The 23101-nt window shown below is 52.4% G+C and overlaps 1 protein-coding gene across 1 annotated transcript in view; it reads left to right on the top strand.

Moving 5' to 3' along the window:
* Positions 1 to 21840, top strand: part of LRFN2 (leucine rich repeat and fibronectin type III domain containing 2) — a gene marked incomplete at its 3' end in the record, with an annotated part of 36193 nt that extends 14353 nt beyond the window's left edge. Inside the window, exon 2 of the mRNA XM_082638526.1 lies at positions 20871 to 21840. Coding sequence (XP_082494652.1) covers positions 20871 to 21840 — 970 coding nt within the window. The remainder of the gene's footprint in view (positions 1 to 20870) is intronic.
* Between the last annotated feature and the right edge of the window lie 1261 nt (positions 21841 to 23101).

Raw genomic sequence — 23101 nt, 5'->3', positions numbered from 1 at the left:
TGGTAGAGAAACGCTGGATCTGGAACTGGATAGTCTAGGCACAAACCACACTTTGACTTTTGGTATCTAGACTTTTATTTATTCAATCAGTAAATACTTATTTTGTGTCTGCTTTGGGGTAGAATCTAGTCAAGACCATAGGGTTAGAACAAGATAGGCGAAGTCCTTGTCTACAAGAAGCTTACATTCTTATGGAGGAGAGGGATGAAAAAATTTTAATGTGCACTAGGAAGAAAGATAAGTAGTGTAAGGAGACAGAGACTGGGGAGCTGCTGTTTTACATGGGTGGTCAGAGACGACCTCTCTAAAGAGTCAATTTGGAACAGAGACCTGAATGGAGTGAGAGGAAGAGCCATGCAGGGGAAACAGCAAGTGCAAAGGCCCTTAGGGTAGGATGCTGGAGACGCAGCAAGACTCCAGTGAGTCTGGAGGAAGGGTGACAGTGAATGAGGTTAGAGAACTGGATGGGGCTGCATCACGTAGGGCCTCATAGGCCATGGCGAGGCCTTGGACTTTATCTGGAATGGGATGGGAGCCGTTGGGTGGTTGAAGACTAGACTAGAGAGTGGCATGATGTGACTAAGAAAGAAGATTCTGGCAGCTGGGTGGAAAAGAGACTATAGGGGCAGGGTTGGAAGCAGGGAGACCAGGTACAGGACGGTTTCAGGGGTCTTAGCAATGTCTTGAGACCCTCCTGGTCCTTCATGTCAGCATCCATAAAATGGGGGGAACGACCCCTTCCACCAAAATTTCCCATCTGGGCTTGTTATGACGGTGGAGGGAGGTCAGGGCGTGGGCACGTGAGTGAGCAGGAAATACCCAGGTAGGGAACAAAGCCGCATTTTGTGATGATGTTTCTGGCAGACTCCTTGGGGCTCCATCTCCCTGGCCCGGGAACCTCCCTGAGGCCCAACCCACAGCCGCAGTGGAGAGGAATTTCCCATCTCCCCCTCCAGAGCATCACAGCTCACCCATCACTGTCCCAGCTCCTCAGTCATCACCACCCCTCCCCCCAAGTCCTCTCACTCTGATAGGGAGTAATTATTTATGTTCTTGTTTAATTAGCTCATTAGGAATGTGCTGCAGTATTTCTGAGACTACATCTCCCTCTCTAGTGGCTCTTAAGAGCGTTTTTTGCTGGTGCCTGGTTGCAACAATTGGGGTGGCATTTGTGGGTGTGAGGGTGGCCAGTGGTCAGGGGCTGGGTGACCTGTGTTCTGTCTCCTGGGGGGTGTGTGTGGACAGGTGCGGAGGCTGCTGAGGTCCTAGGCATGGAGACAGGATCTTAGAAGCTGAGATGGTGGCGGCAGCCAGCACTGAACACCAGAGGGATATTTTTACCACCCGTCAGAATGCCACCGTTTATGAGCCAGTGCCAAGGGCTGGTTCCCAATGCTGCTTTTCCACCAAGCTTTGACTATCGATCTAAAGAAGGTCTGAATGGAAAAGGGAGGCTTTGAAAATTCTCAGGTTGGCTAGGCTGGTGTTCAGCAGTCCTTTCCCTCAGGCAGGAGGGCTGGAAAGAAGCTTCTGTCCTGCAGAAGAAGTGAGTGCCTGAGGTCGGGAAAGGATTGCCCAGGTCCAGACCCAAACTCCAGTCTCCCTCGTCCTGCCTAGAGTGGGCCTAGGAATAGAATCCCATCCAAAAACACTGCCTTCACAAAAGATCAGAAGATCTGAAATCCACCATTAGGAGATGTGTTTCTTTGCATTTGTCATGGGAGATACTCAAGTGGTTTCCTCTGGGACTGGCCAACAGAGGATGCAGACATGATGGAGGGCACAGTGGAGGCTCTAACAGGAGGAGGGAGAGGGGGTCAGGAAGGGGTCATCAGGCATCCTCAAAGCCTAGTTCCCTTGTGTGGACACATTGCCAAGGGCTTGAGAGAGCTCAGGGAGAGGGAGGAAAAGCCAAGGTCTGGGGACCAATTCAGCTGTTCATTTGTTAAAACTCTCTTGTGACTCTGTTGTTCTATCTTTAAAATGGGCCTAGTTCTTGCTACTCTCATAGACTGAAAAAAGTCCAGAGTGAAAAGGGGACAGTTCAAAGTCATCCAGGCCAGCCCTCTCCTTTGTTCATGAATCCTTATGATGCCCACCACCCTTCCTACTGATCACCCCCACTCCTACCACCTCCTTGGGATGCTGACTGGCCCCACGTGGGGATAACTTCCAGACATAGGAACCTGCCCTCTTTTTTATTCAAGAGCCCAGACCACTGCTGGGTGCCTTTAAGCTAAGAAGTTTTTTTCTTACAGGCCCCAAACTCCATCTCCCTCTACCTCCTAGGCTTAGTTTCTGTCTTCATTCTCATCAGGAATAAAACTCATTCTTCTTCCATAATATGTCTATTTAATTTTTGCAGATAATTCTCATGGTTCACCTAGTGCTATTTTTTTCAGATGCAACATCTTCTCTCCCTGCCACCGTCCATTTTTGCCTTTTACTTTTAGTCTTTCAAGAGGTATTTATGTTGCTGGGTCTGGGCCACTCATGGGGAAGACAGCTGAGAATGGGACACCCTGCCCTCCTGCAGCTTGCATTTCCCAGGGAGACAGGCATTAAAGGACTAGGTACTTGTGTAGTCACTGATTCATATACTACAGCTGTGATAAGCTGTGTGAGCCTATGAGAGCCTGGGGTGGTCAGGGAAGGCTTCCTGGAGGTGACCCAGAAGGTCAAGTAGGAGGGCAATCAGTGAAGAGACACAGGAGGGATTACAGGTAAAGGGCTGTCATGTTTGTCCCTGGGGCAGAAAGGGACCTGGGGTGTGTCCTGTGGCACATCTCCTGGTCCCATGCCTCAGATGTGTACCAGGTTGTGGCATCCCTCTGCATGTGTGGGATCCAGCTGTGGGCAGTATGCTGGATGTGGCCTGACCAGAGCAAAGTGGACTGGGGCAGTTCCTCATGGGCCGGGGGTGCCCCTCATCTGAAGGCAGCCTCAGCCCCACTGGCCTCCTCTGGTCCAAGTCCCACACTGAAAGGGTGGCCCTAACTAAGCCACTCCCCTCACATGTTCTGAGGCCATCATGCCCCCTCCTCCCTAGGCTCTTCCCAAGATGAAGTGGCCCAGCACTGTGTGGCAACCTGGTAGGTATGCGGGGGTTATAAGTGAGGTTACTGTTTGGACATCACAGCAAACATCCTGGGGTCCTCTAGTTCAAGCCTTCTTGCGGGCTCATGATCTGCCATAAAACATTTTAAGAATTTGCTCGTCTCGTTTTATATGTATTTTTATGTGGCAAGGCCCTTTATAAACTTGGTTGGAGGTTGGTGGATTATAAATCACAAAACCAATTGATGGGGCTTAGGTCAGAAGTGCCAAGTGATTGCAGATGGTTTCTCCTCCAGTAATGGTGATGATAATAAGAGCCGACCTTTCTGAGAAATGATTACGTGCCAGGTGCTCTTCTAAGTGGTTTCCATTTATTGGCTCATTTAATTCTTGCAACATCCCCATGAGATGTTATTATCCTGATGAGAAAACTGAGGCCCGAAGAGGTTAAGAAGCTTACCCAAGGTATCCCACCTGGGATTTGAACCCAGGTGGGCTGTCTCCAGAGTCTGCACCTCGAGACCTTGATAATACACATTTAGCATTTGAATGCTTGCTCTGTGTCGTCCCCCGCGCCTCCCGCATCGAGCATGCGCACAACCCCTGGGAGACAGCTGGGACTATTATGGGCGCTTTGCAGGGTAGGAATCTCTGGGATCAGAGAGGGTAAGTAAGCTGCCCAAGTTCTCCCAGCTTGGAAGTGGCAGAGCCAGAATTCAAACCCAGGTTGGCTGTGCTCCAGAGAGCTCCTGACCCCTCCTTTTCCTCCCAGGACATGAGTTAGGATGGACACGAGCAAGATAGTATCTTAGGGTCACAGGTGGTGTGTTCAAAATAGAGGCCAGTGACTGCGTTTCCTTTCTAGACTGCCTAGCCGCCCCTTCCCAGCCACCTAATCTATTAGCGAACCCAGACCAGCAGCCCGTGTCACTCAGACTACCATGAGGAAGCAGGGGAAGTATGAACCAGACCATCCCATGCCACCCACCGTCCACACATAAGGAGGAAACGAGAGGAAAGAGGCGGGTGCTGCAGGGGTGGGTCTCGGTTAGACAAGTGGAAGAACTTCTGGGAGTGCTGTGGTGTCTGACAAGAAAAACCAGGCTTCTCTGAAAGCAGGAGGCCTCGGCTGCCGGAAGGGCCTGGAGGGTTCCATCTGACGCAGGCAGGCTGATGCCTTTTCGTCCCTTCTCCATGCTGAGAAAACTGATGGCCGTGCCTTTGGAGTTCTAATGTATGACTTGCCCTTGGAAACGTGGCTGCTTGGCCTTCCCATGGCTGCCTTCTCCCAGGACTGAAATGAAACCCAGGTCATGGGTTCAACCTTAGTGATGGGGGCTGCTCAGGGGAGAGGGGGGAGATTTATGGCTTGGTCTCTGCCCTCAATAAGCCATGGTCCCCCAGAGCTACCGTGGCTGCTGCTTCCTCAGCCAAGCAAGGCCCAGGCCCAGTGCCTAGGGGCCGGCGGAGCGTGGGGCTGGGAGGTGGTGCCATGAATCTCGGACAGCCATGGGGCTCCCTGGCTCACAGACGGCCAGTGGAGGGAGCAGCCGATAGATCGCAGCTGGGCTGTTGACCTTGAGTCTTAAGCGAAGTGAAGAATAAAAGGTCATATGTATTCCATCAGAGCCACGGGAGCTTTGAAATATTGGAGTGTGAATAAAGACAGTGATAAATCACTCACCACCATTGGGGACTTGGCTGATCTGTCTTCTGGCCCCATCACCCACTGGGCAAACTGGGGCTCAGTGTGCTCAGAGGAGAGAAAATAAGAGATGGGGACTCCAGGGGACCCCAAACGGAATAGAGAATCACAGAGATTGGTAGGTTCCTGGAATGTAAGATGTCCTTCACCTCAAATGTCACCGCTAAAGGAGGTTATCCCTGACCAGCCCACATGGAGCTGAGTCTGCCCTCCCCACGCCCAGACCCTTTCACCTTCTCTTAACCTGCTATGCTTTTTCTTTTTCCCATAGCACACTCCACTTTCTAACATAGTACATAATTTACCAATTGTGTTAATCATTTACTGTCCACCCTCCCCTCCCCCGCCCAGAATGTCAACTTCACGGGACAAGGACTTGTGTCCTGTGCTCACTGCTGTATCCCCTCTAGCAGCACTGGCACATAACAGGTGCTCCATAAAAATCACATGAACAGATGAGTCTGGAAAGACTTTAGCAATGGTCTAATACCAACCCCTTACCAGGGAAGAGCAGAGACTCAGATTGAGGATGGGACGTGCCCCAGTCATCCAGCCTATCAGGGGTTGCAGAGCTGGGAGAGGAATCTGGGCACCCGACTCCTGGGCTCAGGTGCCGCGTAGTCCAAGCTGCTATCACACCCAGCAAAGGATGTGCTTGTTAGTCACATGCTATTAACTACCTATAGGACCTGGGAGCTATGCAGCCCAGGGTGGGGCAGGCTGGGTTCTTGCTCGCTTCCTCCTTTGATAAAAAACAAACAACAACAACAAAACCCAAACAGATAGTAAATTTACTGATAACTAACTTCCTAACCCAAAGAGGGCCCAAAAATACGGGTTCAGGGAAGAGGTCAGGGAATTTTCCTTCCTGGGAATTTTTTTTTTCTTTTTTTTTTTTTTGCAGTACGCGGGCCTCTCACTGTTGTGGCTTCTCCCGCTGCGGAGCACAGGCTCCGGATGCGCAGGCTCAGCGGCCAAGGCTCACGGGCCCAGTTGCTCCGCGGCATGTGCGATCTTCCCGGATCGGGGCACGAACCCGTGTCCCCTGCATCGGCAGGTGGACTCTCAACCACTGCGCCACCAGGGAAGCCCCTTCCTGGGAATTTTTAAGGGGTGGGGTGGGAGTGAAGCGAGAAGCATTTAGTAAGCACCTTCACCCCTGTGTGACTGCCGGTGTGCTGGATCCCTCACATGGATCACTCACTCAGTTCCACCTCCCAAGCAGTAATGGAGTGTAGTAACGACAGCTAACGTATTAAGCTGTGTGCCGAGCACTGTTCTTGGTGCTTTTATGTATTCATTCACTTAATCTGCCCAACAACTCTCTGAAGTGGATAGCTTCTCTTATTGTCCCCGTGTTACAAATGAGAAACTAGAGGCAAATATGCCGTCAAATAAATGCTACTGTTCTGGGTGCTCGGGATGCATCAGTGAACAGAACACCTGGAGATCCTCGTCCTTGTGGGGGAAACGGGCAACAAGCACGATAACTGGGCAAATTATAGAGGTGAGGGGAGAACATCAGTGTTATGCCAAAAGGAACCTGCAGAGCAGGGTAAGGGGCTGGGGGAGGGGGTGGGCAAATTGCAATATTAAATAGGGTGGCCCGGTGGGCCTCACTGAGAAGGTGAGTCAGGACCGAGACTTGAAGGAGGTGAGCCAAACAGAGGTCTATGGGAAGGGCATTTCAGGCAGAGGGACCAGCCGGGGCGAGGCCTCAAGGCTGGAGCATGTCTGAGGAGCAACAGGGGCCAGGGTGGCCGCAGCACCGGGAGAGAGCGAGGGGCAGAGTCCAGGAGACGGGGCAGGGAGGTAGTGGGGCCAGACCACAAGGAGCCTTGTGGGCCCCTGGAGGGTGTTTTCTCCAGGCTCTGACTCATTCAAACTCTCACCTCCTTTAAATGCTCACAGAGGCTCACAGCCTCAAGCCAACACCCTCCTCTCATCTACTCACACACCAATGATGCTTCTAGTCTGGTCAGTAGACACACACACACACAACACACCTACACACATACACACCAGTCAGTGGACACACACACAGCTCCCCCGCCGGGCTTCAGCCTCCATCCCGCCTGTGTGGGTGGGAGAGGGGCAGCCCGCTCAACCACCTTTTGCCCCCTCTGCAGCCCAGCGACACCCCTCCCAGGCTGTACCAGAAGAGGGAGGAAAGCGAACCAATTTCTGGAGCCTCAGACCCATGCACCCCAATATACAGTGCTGGAGAGACCACCAGAAAGTTACGGATGTAAGTCTGTGATTTACTCACATTAGATTTACTGACATGATTACTTCCATACTAAGATCACACACCCACAGGGCCATCCTCCAGGGACCCTGAAGCACATTTAGGGGCTCATTGTCCCCACAGGAGCTACTGCCCCAGGCTTGGGGAGGGGAGGGGGAGGGGGAGGGCAACAATACTGCTATTCCCAGTTAAAACCAGGACAATGCACCTCTAGGCTAGGCCAGACTCACCTGAAAACTCCTGACAAATGAAGGAATTCCACAGTGAAGCTTACCTTCCCACTCAGCACAAAGTGCCAACCCCCAGGCAACCCACCATTCCCCCCAGATAGTTCACCTTCGCCACTGCCAGAGGTCCTTCTGGGAGATGGGTGGATTGGATGGTGTTAGTATTCTCTATAAAAACTATGATGATAGATAGATAGATAGATAGATAGATAGATATGGACAGATGATAGATAGATGATAGATGATAAAGTAGGTAAGCATTCACTAGATACATATATGGTCTATTGAGTATATATCATATGCCAGTGCTTTCCATACTTTATTTCTAATCCTCATATGACTCTGCAAATTAGGTTGGCAGACTGCTTTTACAAACAAGACTGAAGTTCTGGGGAGTTAAGTACTGGGGTAAAGATTATGCAGCCCATAAGTTATGAGTCAGGATTTAAGCCCAGAGCCCCAGTTACTCTGTTGCCAAATCCCATGTGTGCTCAGAATTGGGGACCTGGTGCCCGAGCTCCCACAGCTCTTTGATGGCTGTGCCTCGCCTTCCCTCCTCCTGCCTCTCTCTTGCCTCTCCCTCCTCCTATCACCCCTCTCCTGGTGATATTCTTGTGGAATTCTAGAATGTCAGAATTGGACATTGAAGCACAGAGGAGGAAAGTGACTTGCCCAAGGTCACACAGCAATTCCATGAGAGAGCCAGGGTTAGAGCCTTGTCCATCCAGCTGAACTTGAGACTATTTGGTGGGTGGGGACAGCTCTGCTCCTCCATCCACTTGACTGGACAGTGACCTCCCCACTGCCCAATGAGGTCTCACTTGAGAGGTTGTTTCTCTCCTGACCTGATTCGTCCCATCCCGGCCAGCCTGCTTGTTAGAGGCGGAGGTGTCCAGGGCAGGACCAGCAGAAACACAGGCTGGAGAAGTGCTAAGCGGGCTCCTCCAGACCACCAGCTGGAAAGGGCATCTCTCCTCGGGCAGCAGGCACTCCGGTGCTGCAGCTTAGCGAGCCAGAAGTCGGGCAGGCCTCTTAGTCGTGGAGTCCAGCCTCCAGGCTTGCAGCTTGGAGAAGCCCTCAGGGAGGTGCCTGTCAGTTTCTCAGTCTCTCATTCATGCAGGGGTTCTGAGGGTCTCCATTATAAAAAATGACACCTCAACTTTGTGACCACTTTACTAAGTGCATCCAAGGAGCTTGCTAGGTTTTCCCAACAATCTCCTGGTTCAAGATCCCTCAGCTAGCAGCTGTCAGGGCGAGGATTTGAACTTGATCTTCAGACACCTAATCCACGTATCATCATGGCTGTTTTTGTTTTTCAATAAATTCTGAGGTTTATTTAAGAAACAGCACAGAGAATCACTTATTGCCAAGTTACTAAAGGTAATACTGATTACTGTTATTTTTTAAAAAATTTTTATTGGAGTATAGTTGATTTAAAATGTTGTGTTAGTTTCTACTGATGGCTGCTTTTTATTGCACAAATATAGCCTATACACTATACTCAGTACTGAACAAATATCACTGTATTTAAGTTTCACAAGATGCCATAGGATCAATACTATTAACCCATTTTGCAGGCAAGAAAACTGAGTGAGGCTCAGAGATATGAAGTGATTTACCTACGTTGCACAGTCAGTAAGCTTTTTACACCATAGCACAAACTTACCTGGGGGGTGATAAAGTTGCCTTCGTCAAGGAGCTTCTGATCTGACAGAGGGAGGGGATTAGAACTGGGGGAAAAGGCAGGGCCCCAAAACCCGTCCATGAGATGACTGAGGACTTCATTTCATCTTGAGTTTTTCTATCAAGGATCATCACTGACGTCACCATTGTCATTCAAACAAAACCTTGTGTTTGCTGTTCCCTGATTTATTGCCAGGAGTCCTGCCAAATGTTTGACACACTTTACCTCATTTAATCTTGACACTATTCCTACAAAGTAGGTACTAGCATTCTATGTAACTAAGACAGAGAGGGTTAGATAATCTGCCTCAGGTCACACAACTCGTCAGTCAGTGGCAGAGTGAGATTTGAACCCAGATCCAGCTGACAGTGCAGCGGATGCTGGGAACCACCATGCTTTATCTTTTGAAACCTCTTTGCATGCATTTGATGTGTACCAAGTTCTGCTCTGAAGCTGCCTTGTTCTTCAACACAGGACAGATGTAAAAGAGCAAGCAGGTGGCCAGGGGGCCACTCTGCCCCACGCTGTGCCCTCCCCTGACCTGACTGGGCCAACCAAGCCTGGCAACAACAGAACCACAAGGTCCCTGCCAGTGGTGACTGCACCTGAGTGTGCATCAGCCACACTGAAGTGACAAATGACACCAACAAGCTCTCCTCTTCCTGCCCGCCTGGCAGCATTCGCTTTGTGATAACATCTTTTTGGCCACTTTGTTGTTGTGCTAAAATATACATAACATAAAATTTACCATTTTAACCATTTTTAAGGGTACAGTGCAGGGGCCATAAGTATATTCACATTTGTGTGCAGCCATCACCACCATCCATCTTCACAACTTTTGCATCATCGCGGACTGAAACTCTGTACCTATCCGATACCAACTCCTCATTTCCTCCTCCGCGTGGCAAACACTCTTCTACTTTCAGTCTATGAATTTGACCACTCTGGTACCTCATATAAGGGGAAACACACAATATTTGTCCTTTTGCTTCTGGCTTATTTCACTTAGCATAATGTCCTCAAGATTCATCCAAGCTGTAACATGTGTCAGAATTTCATAAAAATATGGAATCCTTCACGAATTTGCGCATCATCCTTGTGCAAGGACCATACTAATCTCTTCTACATCATTCCAATTTGAGTATATATGCAGCTGAAGTGAGCACCATCATAGCAGTTTTAAGGAGTTGGTGCCACAGGTGACTTTGCCCTTGCATGGTGCCCCTGGGAAATTATGGATCTGCTAACTGGGCAGAGTTGTCTGATCAGGTACATCACTGGGTGGCACTGATTTGGCGTCTGCCGGTGGTTCTAGTGTGTTTGGAGGCGGCTGGTGGGGAATCTTCATTTTGTTCACTCCTGTGTTTACAATGAGGTATAATTGGTCTGACACCTTCTGCACTTCTTCTGTAAGTGAGGAATTGTTATTGAGCAAGCTTTTCTCAGCTCCTTGAGGAGATAAATGGCAACGATCGTGGCCATCGTTGTCGTCACAGGAGTACTGAATGGCCCTGGGAAGGGAGAGGAGAGGGCAGTCATGTTTTCCCCAGCACACTTAATGTCTCGCATTCAGCACAGGAGGTTGGGACCGCTAGTCCCATTTCATACATGAGCAAATTAGGCTCAGAGAAAGGAAAAACTGACCCCGAGTCACACCGTTGGTCAGGGGCAGAACCAGCCTTCGAAGAGAGATTTCTGTCAGATCCCAAAGCCCACATTTTTTTTTTTTCCTGTGACGTGCCCACCCAATCCTTGGGGGTTGGGAGCTAAGGACAATTAGATGCAGGAAAAAGGTCCACATCCATAGAAACTTGGATGAGGAGAAACAGAGAGAGAGAGATAAAGATATACAGAGAGAGAAAAAGGCCTGATGAGGGGAGGGGACCTCGCCTGGGTCGACTCAGCCTATGATGGTAGAAACGTTGCTTTAGGGGACAGAATGGGAGCAACGTGGCTTAATTGCAGCCCTGGGGAAATCACAGGGTGTTTCCATTAGCCACCTGCTCAGTGTGAGCCACCGAGGCGATGCAGCTTCCAGAAGGTCCCGTGTTGTCTTGGGTGGGGGGCCTCAGGAAAAGCAGGATGTCTGGTTGGGGGAACGTGACTCTGTTCTCTGGTTCAGACCCCGCCCACCACCCCCATACACACAGAGGAGGGCCAAAGACAGATTGGCGTGTGATCGGTGAGGGGCCGCTACGAGGCAAGCTGGAAAGCGTGTCCCGAAAAGATGGTGGGAAGGAATGGAAATGTTCACTCTGGAGAAGTGGAAACTCAAGGGGGGGGCGGTGGTGAGGGAGCTGGTGCACAATTTGGGAAGCGCTGAAATGTGTTCAAGAAAGAAATGCCTTGTCCCGGGTGTCTCTGTGGGGTTGAGTTGGGGCCAGTGGGACCAAGCAGCAGCCGTCAGACCATAGCAATGTGAGCAGGGATTCTGAGCAGCTCGGAGATGCGCGAAGCTGGGGGATGGGGGGCTGCCTGGCGTGTCCCTGGAAGTGTGTGAGTGGAGTGCTGACAGCCAGGAGGTCGATGGGCCCCCTCAACCCGGCTTTCCTGTGGTCTGCGAGTGGAGATGGCACAAGGAGAACTAGAAAGAGCCGGCATCATCTTGGTGGGTCAGCCAGAGAAGTGCTAGGCTGGAGGGCAGGCTGGGGCCAGCGGAAGAGACAGGCTGCCAGAGCTCAGCTGGCTGGCCCAGGAGCTGAGCTGTGTACCTGCCTCACTAGCCCATATTTAATCTAACCTCATGCTGCGGTATTCATCTCCATCCCTGTTGGGGCCAGATGACTCCCTCCGTCAGAATCACTACATATGCTAAGCTCGCGATGGACCAGGCATGGTTTAGATTACAGGCACTGACTCATTTCGTCCTCAGAGCAACTCTGTGAGGGAGGCCCTATCATCTGTCCCCCTTTACAGAGAGGTTAAGTGGCTTGCCCAAGGTCACACAGCCAGTAAGCGATGGCACTGGGCTTTGAACCCTGGTGGTCCAGTCCCAGGCTCACACTCTCACTCCGGGCTTTATCCCCTTGATGAAGGAGCACCATGGAACAGGATGGAACTTACTCCTGGTACTGTCGTCCCAGCCAAACATGGGGGCTGGCGATTTCCCAAACCCTTGCCAGGCAACTTGATCTGTCACATTTCCCGAGTCAGGGAGCAAAGGCAGGGCCTCCCCAGGTCAGATTCTCACCTGTCACCAGGTAAGCCCTTACTCTGGGGAGATGAGTGGAGAGGCAGCCTGCTGGGGCTTGGCTGAATTTCCAGTAATCCCTTCATTCACTCAGCCACGGCTGGACTAACACTGTCACCACGTTTCTTCTGAAAAAGACTTTTGGGGCCACACGCAGTGGGGAACATGTCCTGCTGCAGTGAATGTTGAAGCCACGATGTCTCCTATCAGCCCAGCCAGGATCCAGGTGCTGCTCACATCTCCCAGGGTCTAGCTTGCATGAGATTTGCCAGCCACAGACCCTCGAGGCCTGGATGTCCACTATCAGAGATACATTACTTTTAGTTCAGCATCACCCACCCTTTATATAACCAACCCTCCAGTGGAGTTTACTGTGTGCCAGACACTGACCTGGGTTCCTTATGAGTCATGAGTCATTCAAATCTCATAATAACCCTATAGAGCAGAGATTATAAATGCCCCATTTTTTCCAGAAATAGGATATTTCTAGGAAACTAAGGCACAGACAGGTAAAGGAATGGCCCACAGTAAGTGATTACTGCTAGGAAGAGGCAGACCCAGCGTTTGACCCCAGCAGTGTAGCTCGAGACTCTGTGCTCCTCACCACTGCCCTCTGCCGCCTCTCTTTCTAATGGTCACTGTTCCTGAGAGGGGTGACATTCATCATGGTGATTGGATTTATCAGGGAGTTTTCTTAATAGAGACTTAACACAACAGAAGTACAAGGGTAACTAGTAGATGGGAAGTGGAAAAGCAGGAACAGGGTATAGCAACGGAGGACCAGAGGGGCCCGAAGCCTCAGTTAGGCCCAGGGCTAGCCCAGCCTTTGGACCGTGGGTAAAGGGAGGTGGTACTGCCACAGGACAGAGTCTTGGGAAGGGGCTGGACCACAGGCTGAGTGGGAGGTGGAGAGTCAGAGCACTCATGGGGGGCAGACGAGCTTGAGTCAGGCCTGGGGGAGCCCCAGAGAGACCCCACTGAACTTGGAGGCCCCAGGAGTTGAGGGAAGCTGGAAGAACCAAAAAGAAGGGATGAAGGTGTCCAGCATCATGGAGAGAACGCCTGGGAAGATAGAGAGCACAGGGGTCCGGACCGAAGACTTCAAGACCAATTGTCCTGGTGCGGGAGCTGTCCCGGAGCTGGACAAGCCTCCCCGGCCTGGCCCATCTGTTTGGGGTGCCAGGAATCACATAGGAAATGGCAGGATTCCTACCACCTGCCAGAGGGCATAACAAGAGCCCCGGCCAGTAGAACTCTGAGATGGTGGGCTGTCCCCCAGCTGCACTGTCCAGTGTGGCAGCCGCTGGCCACATGTGACTACTGAGCCCTTGAAGTGTGCCTAACGTGACTGAGGAACTGAGTTTTTAATTTCATTTAAATTTAATTAGTTTGAAGTTCAATTTAAAAGGCCACGTATGGCTACTATTGGACAGTGCCGGTACAGGACATTCATTTCATTCACCTGCCTTACAGAATGTTTTTGAGGGCCTACTATGTGCCGAGTGTTGTTCTAAAGGCTGGGGAAACATCAGGGAACAAAGCAGACAAAAAAGCCTGCTCTTAGGAGTGGAAGGAGAGAGAGAGTGAGAATTAACGGGAGGCCTAGTAAATAAGCAAATGATAGTGTCTGTCAGGCAATAAAAGTGTAATGGGAAAAGATGGAACAGAGTAAGGGGCTGGGGGGTCAAGGTAAAGACGGGGGAAGCCCTCAGTGCTAAACGGGACGGTCAGAGGAGGTGACGTTGGAGCAGAATTGAAAGAGGTGAGGCAGAGAGCATATGGACATCTGCAGAAAGAGCATCCAGGCAAGGGCAACAGGTGGTGCAAAGGCCCTGTGGCAGGAGCACCCTTGGCAACACCCTGAGGAACAGCAGGGAGGCCAGGTGACTGGTGCAGAGTGAGCAGGGTAAGTAGGAGGAGAGGAACTTGGAGGGGTGAGAGGCAGGTCACAAGGGGTCTGGGGGCCACGTCAGGACTTTGACTACGTGAGACAGGCTTCACTGGGGGCATTGAGCAGAGGAAGGACTTGGTCTGATCTGGGTTTTAACAGGATCCCTCTGGCTGCTGGTAGAGGAGAGGTGGGGGGAGGGGAGCAAGAGGGTTCATCCAGAGGCCAATGCAACCAAGAGTTTTGATCCCCAGCCTGCTTGCTGTTCTGAGGGCTGTAGGGATGGATATTGGGGTTCTCTGCCTTAGAATCTCAGTCACGTTGAATGTGCCTCCTTTACTTGCTGATGGGGCAAAGTCATCGCCAATAAGACAGAGTGTCTCAGGGCACCCAAGGGAGCCCCATGTTCTCAGGAGGGGCACAGGCAGTAGGGCAGCGACAGAGCCTGGCCCCGGGCCCCTGGCCTGTCTCAGAAGTTAATGAGAGGCTCCGGATTCTTGGAGCCCTCACTGAGTCACGCCAGCTCTATGGTAATCCTGCTCTAAAGAGCAGCCATGGGCCTTCCCCTGTTATCACTCAGGGCCGTGCATTCAGGGAAGTCCAGCCTCTGGCACCAAAACCAGAAGAGGGGATTCTACCACTTGTACCGGTATTTCCCATACTTCTCTCTAACGGCTCTCTGATCCTGAGACTAGAAACAACAAATACAAAACAGATTCTTCCAGATCCATAGCACTCTGTCCCACTGAGTTTGAACACAGCCTCAGAATCCTTCTCCAAACTGGCACCCAGCAAATCCTCAGAGTTGGCACACAAGACACAATGTGTTTGCAAGGCCTCTAGAACCTGGCTCCCGGCTACTACCTTGGTGACTTCATTTCCTACCACTCTCCCTTTCCCTCACTCTGTTTCTGTCATACCGGCCTCCTCATGGCTCCTGCCTCAGGGCCATTGCACTGGCAGCTTCCTCCGTGGGAAAACTGCCCACAGACATCCACATAGCTCCCTCACTTCCTTCAGACTTCCCATGAGCATTCAGAAGTAGCAAAACAACCCTCATGGGACTCTCATCTCTACCCCTAATTAGCTATAGGGGGTAATTCAGTTAATACCTGTCTCTAAAATGGGGAGCATAATTCCGAAAGGTACTTCCCAGGGTTATCAAGAGCATTTATTGAAATAATGTGACAGTGCTGGCTTCAAATCTTGGCTAGGCACAAACATTCTCTCTACGAGACCTTGGGCAAATCACTTAACTTCTCTGAGCCTTGATTTCTTCTTCTGTAAAATGGGGATAATAATAGTACCTCCCTCATAGAGTTGCTGTGAGGATTAAATTAGTTAATACAGGTAGAGTACTCAGAACACTGCTTGACATATAGTGTGTTCAATAAATGTTAGCTGCCTTTGTAGTAATATATGTTTCTGTTTTGGGTTTTTAATTGCTGTCAAACAGTTACCCTGACTCTAAGACTTGCTTCCTGCTACGATCTGATGCTGCTCAGTTCAGTTCACGGTAATACAGTATAGGGAAGACCATGCTTGGTGGCCTGAAAGCCCTGGCTAACAACACTGGCTCAGCCGCCTTCCAGCTGTGTGACCTTGAGCAGGTGACCGATCTGCCTGAGCCTCAGTTTCTTCATCTGTAGTGTGGGGATAATTATTCCTACCTCATAGAGTCAGTGTGCAGAATCAGAGACCCAGCCTGTCAAGTGCCGGGCTTGTAGTACGCACTCAATGAATCGTACGCCAGATAGAACCAGCCACGTCTCCTCAGCTCCCTTGCAGTTGTGCAGGAAAGCAAACAGGCCCCTTTGGGGCTGGCAGGTAGGAGAGGCTGGGGAGCCAGGCTGCTTGCCTTGGTTTAATGAGTCCCTTTTATGTGCCCTGAGATGTCATGGCCGGCCAGAGAGGTTGGCAGGCTGGTGATTCTGTGAAGAGCCAGTAATGAGGGTGCACAGCCAGGGAAGTGGAGTGAGGGCAGCTTGACATGGCGTCTCCAAATTAGTGCTGGGGCTCAGCAGGCAGCCAGCGCATCATCCGTGGGGGAGGGGAGGAGGAGGGTACCTGAAAGTGGTGCTGCTGGGAGCTGAGGGGGATGGAGGCTGGAGGTAAAAGAGGTGGCGTTTGCTGACAAGTCCAGGAAGGCAAGAATCGCATTTCTTGTGTAGACACCAGCACCGACTTCTTCCTCTTACACAAAGACACACGCACCTCTTCAGTCACCCACACACACACTCACGCCTCTTTTTCTCTGTCACACTTACACATAACAGACTCCTCAAGTTCACCTCATCCTATCTGCAGGGGCCTGGATTAGCCAGGAGAGGCCAACGACTACAGCAAATGGACGCAAATGCATAAAGGCTCAGACACAGCAGAATTTGATTTCTCGCTCTCCTGAGAGTCCAGGGCGGTTTACCGGCTTAATCAGGAGGCCTTCCTCACGTGGAGACTCAGGCACCCGGTCTCCAGCATCCCTCGGGTGGGCCTTGTTGTCATCTGCCTGGCCAAGGCTGGTCACTGCACCCAGGGTCCAGCCAGCAGAGGGGAAGGAGAGTCGGGCAAGTACTCCCGCTCTTGTAAGGCCTGGCGCAGAGGTGCACACATTGCTGCCATCATATTCCATTGGCCAGAACTCACCACCTGGACATCACTAAGTGCACAGTTGGCTGGGGAGTGCGGTCTGGACTGAGCCCACGAAAGGGGGACAGTAGACTTCGGTGGTCAGCTCATAGGCTTTGCCCTTAGGCCCAGGTGGAGACTCTAAGAACCTCTCCCATCTCCGTTCCCAGATGCCCCAAATAGTAGCTTTAATGGCAGCAGTTAGGAAACAGCAAACTTGGTCTGCAAGTGTCTCTGGGAGGGGTTACAAGGGATGTCCCCTCAGGAGTGTTAGGGGACATGTGGAGCCTCTGGGGGGCTGGGTGGAAGAGGGACAGCGCAGTGACCACCATTGTCTGGAACTAGGACCTTTGTGTACTATATATAAGTGAACACCTATACGCACACACACACACGCACACACACACATGCTCACATATACCCACGCAGCCGGCTCTCAAATGATAGACACGCAGACATGCCCCCCACACGTCGTTTCACACACATGCACGCACATTCATCTGCTCTCACACACCCCAACGCTATCTACATGCAAGTCCATAAAGGTTGTCAGGGGTGTGCTTCAGAGATGTAGAAAACGCCTCTCCCGAGAGATCCTCAGGACCAGGCAGTGTCTAAGGGTCACCAGCTATCGTATTTAACTAAGAATCCCTGACATTTGTACAGGCCTTAATATTTAACAAAGCAGTCTTTCATTCACTGCTCAACTATAGGGTAAATATTTACCCAGCAGTGACGCAAGGCCAGATATGATGACTGGCAACAGAGATGCAAAGGTGAAGACACAGCCCATGTCCTCCGGGGAGACACAGGCATCCACCGAGAAGGGCTCTAGCAGAGGAAGGCAGGGGGGCTGTGGGAGCAGAGAGCAGAGGTTGGGTCAGAGGTGATGTTGAGTCAGGCCTCAAAGGATGAGGTCACCAGGTGGAGAAAGATAAGTGGTTTCTAGGAAGAGGGGCTGCCCTACACAAAGACGTAAGGTGGTAGATTTGGAGAGTGATGAGTGACTCCGAGAAGGTGGCAAAGTGCTTCCTCCAGCTGGGGTTCTACTAGATAAGATGTGCTACTGCTGACATCAAGTAATGATATTTTTTTCCCAAAGTGCAAGGAAAAAATAAGTTTTTCCTTCTTGTGTAAATTATATGTCCTTGTGTCACCTAGGATTCAGTAAGGAGAAAAAAAACCAAAGAACACTCCAGATAGAAGAGGGAATTCAGTACTGGGGTTGGGTAAAGGTGATGGGATTGTTGAGAGGTCAGCATCACAGAGATTAGCTACAGCAGGAAGCCACTGCCACCACCCACCCCGCCCAAGGATGGAGGTAACGGAGGAGATGGTTTGATCAGAGCCTAAGATCCAGGTCTCTCTGGCAGGAGGTAGAGCCCCTGGAGCTGGGATCACAGAGGAGGCTTAGGAGCTGAGAGGGAGACACCACTTAAAGCAGAAAAAGGAAGAAATACCTGGTTTCTCCCCTCCTCCCACCCTCCAGTCTTCCTCTGGGGCCTCCAGTGGCCAGCTCTACCTAGGAGGCAAAGGAGCCTGGGAACAGGCAAGGGAGCCTGGGAAATGTAGTTCCTCATTGTCCATGGGAGGGCAGGTGAAAGGGAAGACAGACCTGAGAGTCAATAGCAGAATAACCAGTACACTCCCGTGTGATTTCTTCTTAAACCTCTGCTGTCAGCTGTAAACATTTGCTAGTGTTAAACTGTTTGTAGTAGTAATAGTGGGGTCTGCTTCCCAGGATAAGACGGCTAAACACTGAGATGATTTCTGGGCTCAGAGTCCATCTCCTGTGTCCTGGGATTGTGGTGAAGTTTAAATGCAATATTGAATGTGGAAACCCTTGTCACATACCAAGTGTTCAGTAAAGCAGCCAGCCCGTCCCCTCCTCCATAGATATGCTCTTCCATCGCTCACGACCCAGAGAGGTGGCGGAACAAGGCGGGTCAGAGTGGACAGGAGCCAGACTGCCTGGGAATGAATGCCAGCTCTGCCATGTTACATCTGCTTAATACCTCTGCAGAACAAGGGTCATGACAGTGGCTGCTTCAGAGAGTTGCCGTAGGGCTGAGTTGATAGAAGTAGGACACCAAAAACAGAGCCTGGAACACACTTACCATTAAGTGTTTGCTCTACTATCGTCACCGTTCTGGGTGTGCACAGCTCCTGCCCCTCCAACTCACATCACTTCCCTGAGCGGGGAGGAAGTGGGCCCGTGCAGCCCTGGGCTCTGCACAGCAGTTGGCCCAGCAGAACTGAGGTCCTGCTGGTGGAGAAGCGTGAGCCTCAGTGGGCTCTGAATATTGCTCCAGGGAAGGGGGTGGCTGACCTGCCACAGGCCCGGGGTGGAGGTGCAGTTTTCACTGAGATGAGGAAGTCCAAGTTTGTGGAAAGGCATAAGACCAGACTGTGGATCTAGAAGCTAGTGTTAAAGCCCCCACTGCCTCATCTTGGCAGTCCCAGCTGTGTGACCTGAGGCAAATCACTTAGCCTCTCTGAGCCTTGGCCATTCCTCTTCTGTGACATGAGGACACAGCATTACCACGATGGCCAGGTGAGACAGATAGACCTAAGGGGCTGGCTTGCAGGGCGCATGCTGGATCTGGGCCCTGACCTCCTCCACCCGCCTCTTCCGCCCCATGCACTGTAGCTATGGGTTGGGGATGGGGACGGGGGCAGACTCAATTTCTTCCATGTGGCTTCCCCAGCAGCTGTGCGGGCCAAGAGTGAGGAGGGAGGTGGCAGCCTCCAGGGCTGCCCACTGACGGGTTGTCAATACCTGCCTGTCAGTCCCAGCATCCATGCACGGTTCCCAGGTGGAAGTGTTCAGGCTCCAGTATTTCATATTTGAGATCTCAATTAAGCTGCCTGGCTCTGGGTGTGAGGGGTTGACAGGCACAGATGGTGCCCTGGATTAGTAGGGGACAGGAAAACAGAGGGCTCTTTGAGAGTGGAGGGAGATGGGGAAGGCTGCAGGGAGAGATGTGGCACCTCGGGCCGAGGTATTTCTGCAGGAGTGTTTATGGGGTGAGACAGGTGTCATTTCTAGGGACGCCACCAGAAGGCATCATACTTGAGAGATCACAGTTTGCATCCACGCTTCCTGAAGGTCCAGGCAGAAGGGGCCCAGGCTATGGTGACGGGCCCCAGTGAGGGGAGACTGCTGGCCCCTCAGACCCTCCCTTAAGGTGAGAGACCAGTCAAGGCCTCCCCGACCAGTGATACCCTTTCCCAGGTGTCTTTGGATGCGCCTGGCCTGCTATGGCAGTGATGGAGGACCCAGCCCCTCCCTCTGAGAAACAGTTGCCCACCATTCTTCAGCATTGCACGGTGCCCTTCCCCTCCAAGCAACACCCCCCGCTTCTACCTCCATTTTTCTTCTGCTTAGACCCCAGTCTGCACCAGCGAGGTTCTCCCTCCTGAGGCATGAGAAAGCCACGTGGAGATGAGGTTAGAGTTGGTCCCTGAGGACAGGACCTTGTCTGTGACTCAGTGCAGCGCCAGGCTCAGAACAAGGCTCAGTCAGTGCTGAGGAATCTCGCAGGACAGACGAGGGGTGGACCCAGCCTCTGGGAGGGTGCTGAGGGGCCGGGGCCGACCTTACTCTCACCCCCACTGTCCAGAGACCCAGGGACTATTTGCAGCAGACAAGGCAGAAGTGGGGAGGTGGGGAGTCCCTTTTGTTCAGTTTTTGCTTCTTCACACCTTTAATCTCTCTGCCTCTCCTGTCCCTCCCTCTGCCTCTCCCCGTGTGCTTCCTCTCTCCTCTCTGCTGAATCTCTCCCCTTTCTTCCCTGAACCTGCATCTCTAACCAATTTCCACTGTCTCTACCGTCAACTATCCCCCATCTCATTCCCTTCTTTTATTTCCACATCTTCTGGGTTGCTCCCTGCAACTGATCGCCGGTGTCTTTCTCTGTGTACCTGCTTCTGGCACTTCCACCCTCCACCCCGGAATCTTTCTCGTTTCCCTTTTCGCCCCACCCTGTCTCTGTTCTCTCACCTGGGTCCCGGGTCCCCCTCCTCCCCCTCCCCTTTGTCTCCCCGTCTCTCCCTTTTCCTGTCCCTCCACCTGTCACCCTCTTCTGCTCTGCCCCATTCTGTGTCCTTGCGTCGGTGGCTCTCTCTCCCTCTCCATCTCTCCTGTCTCTGTCACCCTCTCTCTTTTTTCTACTTCTCCTCTGTCCCCCCATCACCCTACTGTTCCTCACCATCCCTCCCCTCTATGCCCACCCACCCCCCGCAGGATGATCCCAGCCTCCAACAAGGCCTTCGTGGTCAACAACCTGGTGTCAGGGACTGGCTACGACCTGTGCGTGCTGGCCATGTGGGATGACACGGCCACCACGCTCACGGCCACCAACATCGTGGGCTGTGCCCAGTTCTTCACCAAGGCTGACTACACGCAGTGCCAGTCCATGCACAGCCAGATCCTGGGCGGCACCATGATCCTCGTCATCGGCGGCATTATTGTGGCCACGCTGCTGGTCTTCATCGTCATCCTCATGGTGCGCTACAAGGTCTGCAACCAGGAGGGCGCCGGGAAGCCGGCGGCCACCGTCAGCAACGTGCACTCGCAGACCAATGGGGGCCCGCCCCCCGCGCTGGGCGGCGCACCCAGCGGGGCCCCCGCCCCTGGGCCGCCCAAGGTGGTGGTGCGCCACGAGCTCATGGACTTCAGCGCTGGCCTGGTCCGAGGCAGTGACTCCTCTTCCTCCAGTTCCCTGGGCATCGGGGAGGCTGCAGGGCTGGGACGGGGCCCCTGGAGGCTCCCACCCCCTGCCCCCCGCCCCAAGCCCAACCTTGATCGCCTGATGGGGGCCTTCGCCTCCTTGGACCTCAAAAGTCAGAGAAAGGAGGAGCTGCTGGACTCCAGGACTCCAGGCGGGAGAGGGTCTGGGACATCGGCCAGGGGCCACCCCTCGGACCGAGAGCCACTGCTGGGGCCACCCGCGGCCCGGGCCAGGAGCCTGCTCCCCTTGCCCGTGGAGGGCAAGGCCAAACGCAGCCACTCCTTCGACATGGGGGACTTTGCGGCTGCGGCTGCGGGAGGGGTCGCCCCTGGTGGCTACAGCCCCCCTCAGAGGGTCTCGAACATCTGGACAAAGCGCAGTCTCTCTGTCAACGGCATGCTCTTGCCCTTTGAGGAGAGTGACCTGGCGGGGGCTCGGGGAACTTTTGGCAGCTCCGAGTGGGTGATGGAGAGCACGGTGTAGGCCTGGGTGGGGGGTGGGCATCCTCCCTCCCACCTTGTCAGGGTGAGAGAAGAGGAAAGCATCTTTACCCACAAGTCTTTGTGGCGTTTCCATGGTGATGTTTACATCCAGGGACAGTTTTGTCTCCCTGTCAACGGCCTCCCCTCCCCACCACACCACGCACACCACCTTCCCAGGCCCGTCCCCCACCGCCCATCCGGCTGTGCTCAGGGAAAGCAGACTCGATGGCTCAAATGTCAGGCTAAGCCCTGAGTGTTTGGAAAGGCGGGGCTCCTGCCTTTCTAATCACAAATGTAGCCTATAAGCAAGTGGCTTTGCATTGCTGATGGTTCCGGTGTTGTTTTTATTTCTTAATTTCTTTCTTCCACTTCCCCGACTCCTCCTCTTCAGTGACACGGATAACGGAGAGTTTACACACGAAAGCGGGTTCCCAGCAGCCCTGGTGGTGGGGGATCATTGCCAATTGAGAAGAGCAGGGAATGATTTGGGTTGCACGTTTGTTTGGGGGAAGACTGGAGTCCCCCGCCCAGAAGCCTCATTACTCCCAAGAGTCCCCACACTTGGGAGGGATGAGTGACCTCCCCCATCCCTGGCCCAGCTTCCTTTGCTTCTCAAACCCCCATCACATCAGCTTAAACTAGAAGGGTAACTTCCGGGACTCTACATGCGGGAGAGGGAGAAGGGTCTTTATGAGACACAAGGACATAAGGGATGTTAACTTTTGGAGTTGCTTTGGGATTTTTGCCTCTTTTGGGGGAAGCTGGGACAGGGAGTCCCCATGGACATGGCGGGGGCAAGAGGGCTTCTCTTAATTAAGGAGAGCAGAGTGGGGTGGCAGAAGGAGCACTGGACACGGGGTCCAAAGCTCTGAGTTTGGGTTCCAGAGCCACCACCAAATAACCAGCTAAACACAGCGGGCAACACCCTTTCTCTATTTGGACCTCAGGCTCCTAATTCATAAAATAATGCGATCATACCAAGTCTCCAATTCCCTTCCAGCTCGAAGGACTAAGGACTCTTCATGACTAAATGAATTGTAGGGTTCTGAAGCCTGAAGAGGTGTTTGCGATCATCTCATCCTTAACCCTCTCTTCCCTTCCCCCAAGGGTCTAAAGGACTTGCCCAAGGTCACATAGTGCATTAGTGACCAAGTCAGGGCAGGGCCCAAGGCCACTTACCTCCTGGGGGTGGTGCTTGAAATCCATTACCCTGTCTTCACTGTAGCTAGGGTGTTTCTATGTCCAAAGTCTGTCCCTTGTTT

This window comes from Mesoplodon mirus (genome assembly GCF_964341445.2).
Source record: "Mesoplodon mirus genome assembly, chromosome: 12".
Classification (NCBI taxonomy): domain Eukaryota; kingdom Metazoa; phylum Chordata; class Mammalia; order Artiodactyla; family Ziphiidae; genus Mesoplodon; species Mesoplodon mirus.
Note: the sequence above shows the minus strand (reverse complement) of the source record. Positions and strands in the feature narration are given on the sequence as shown.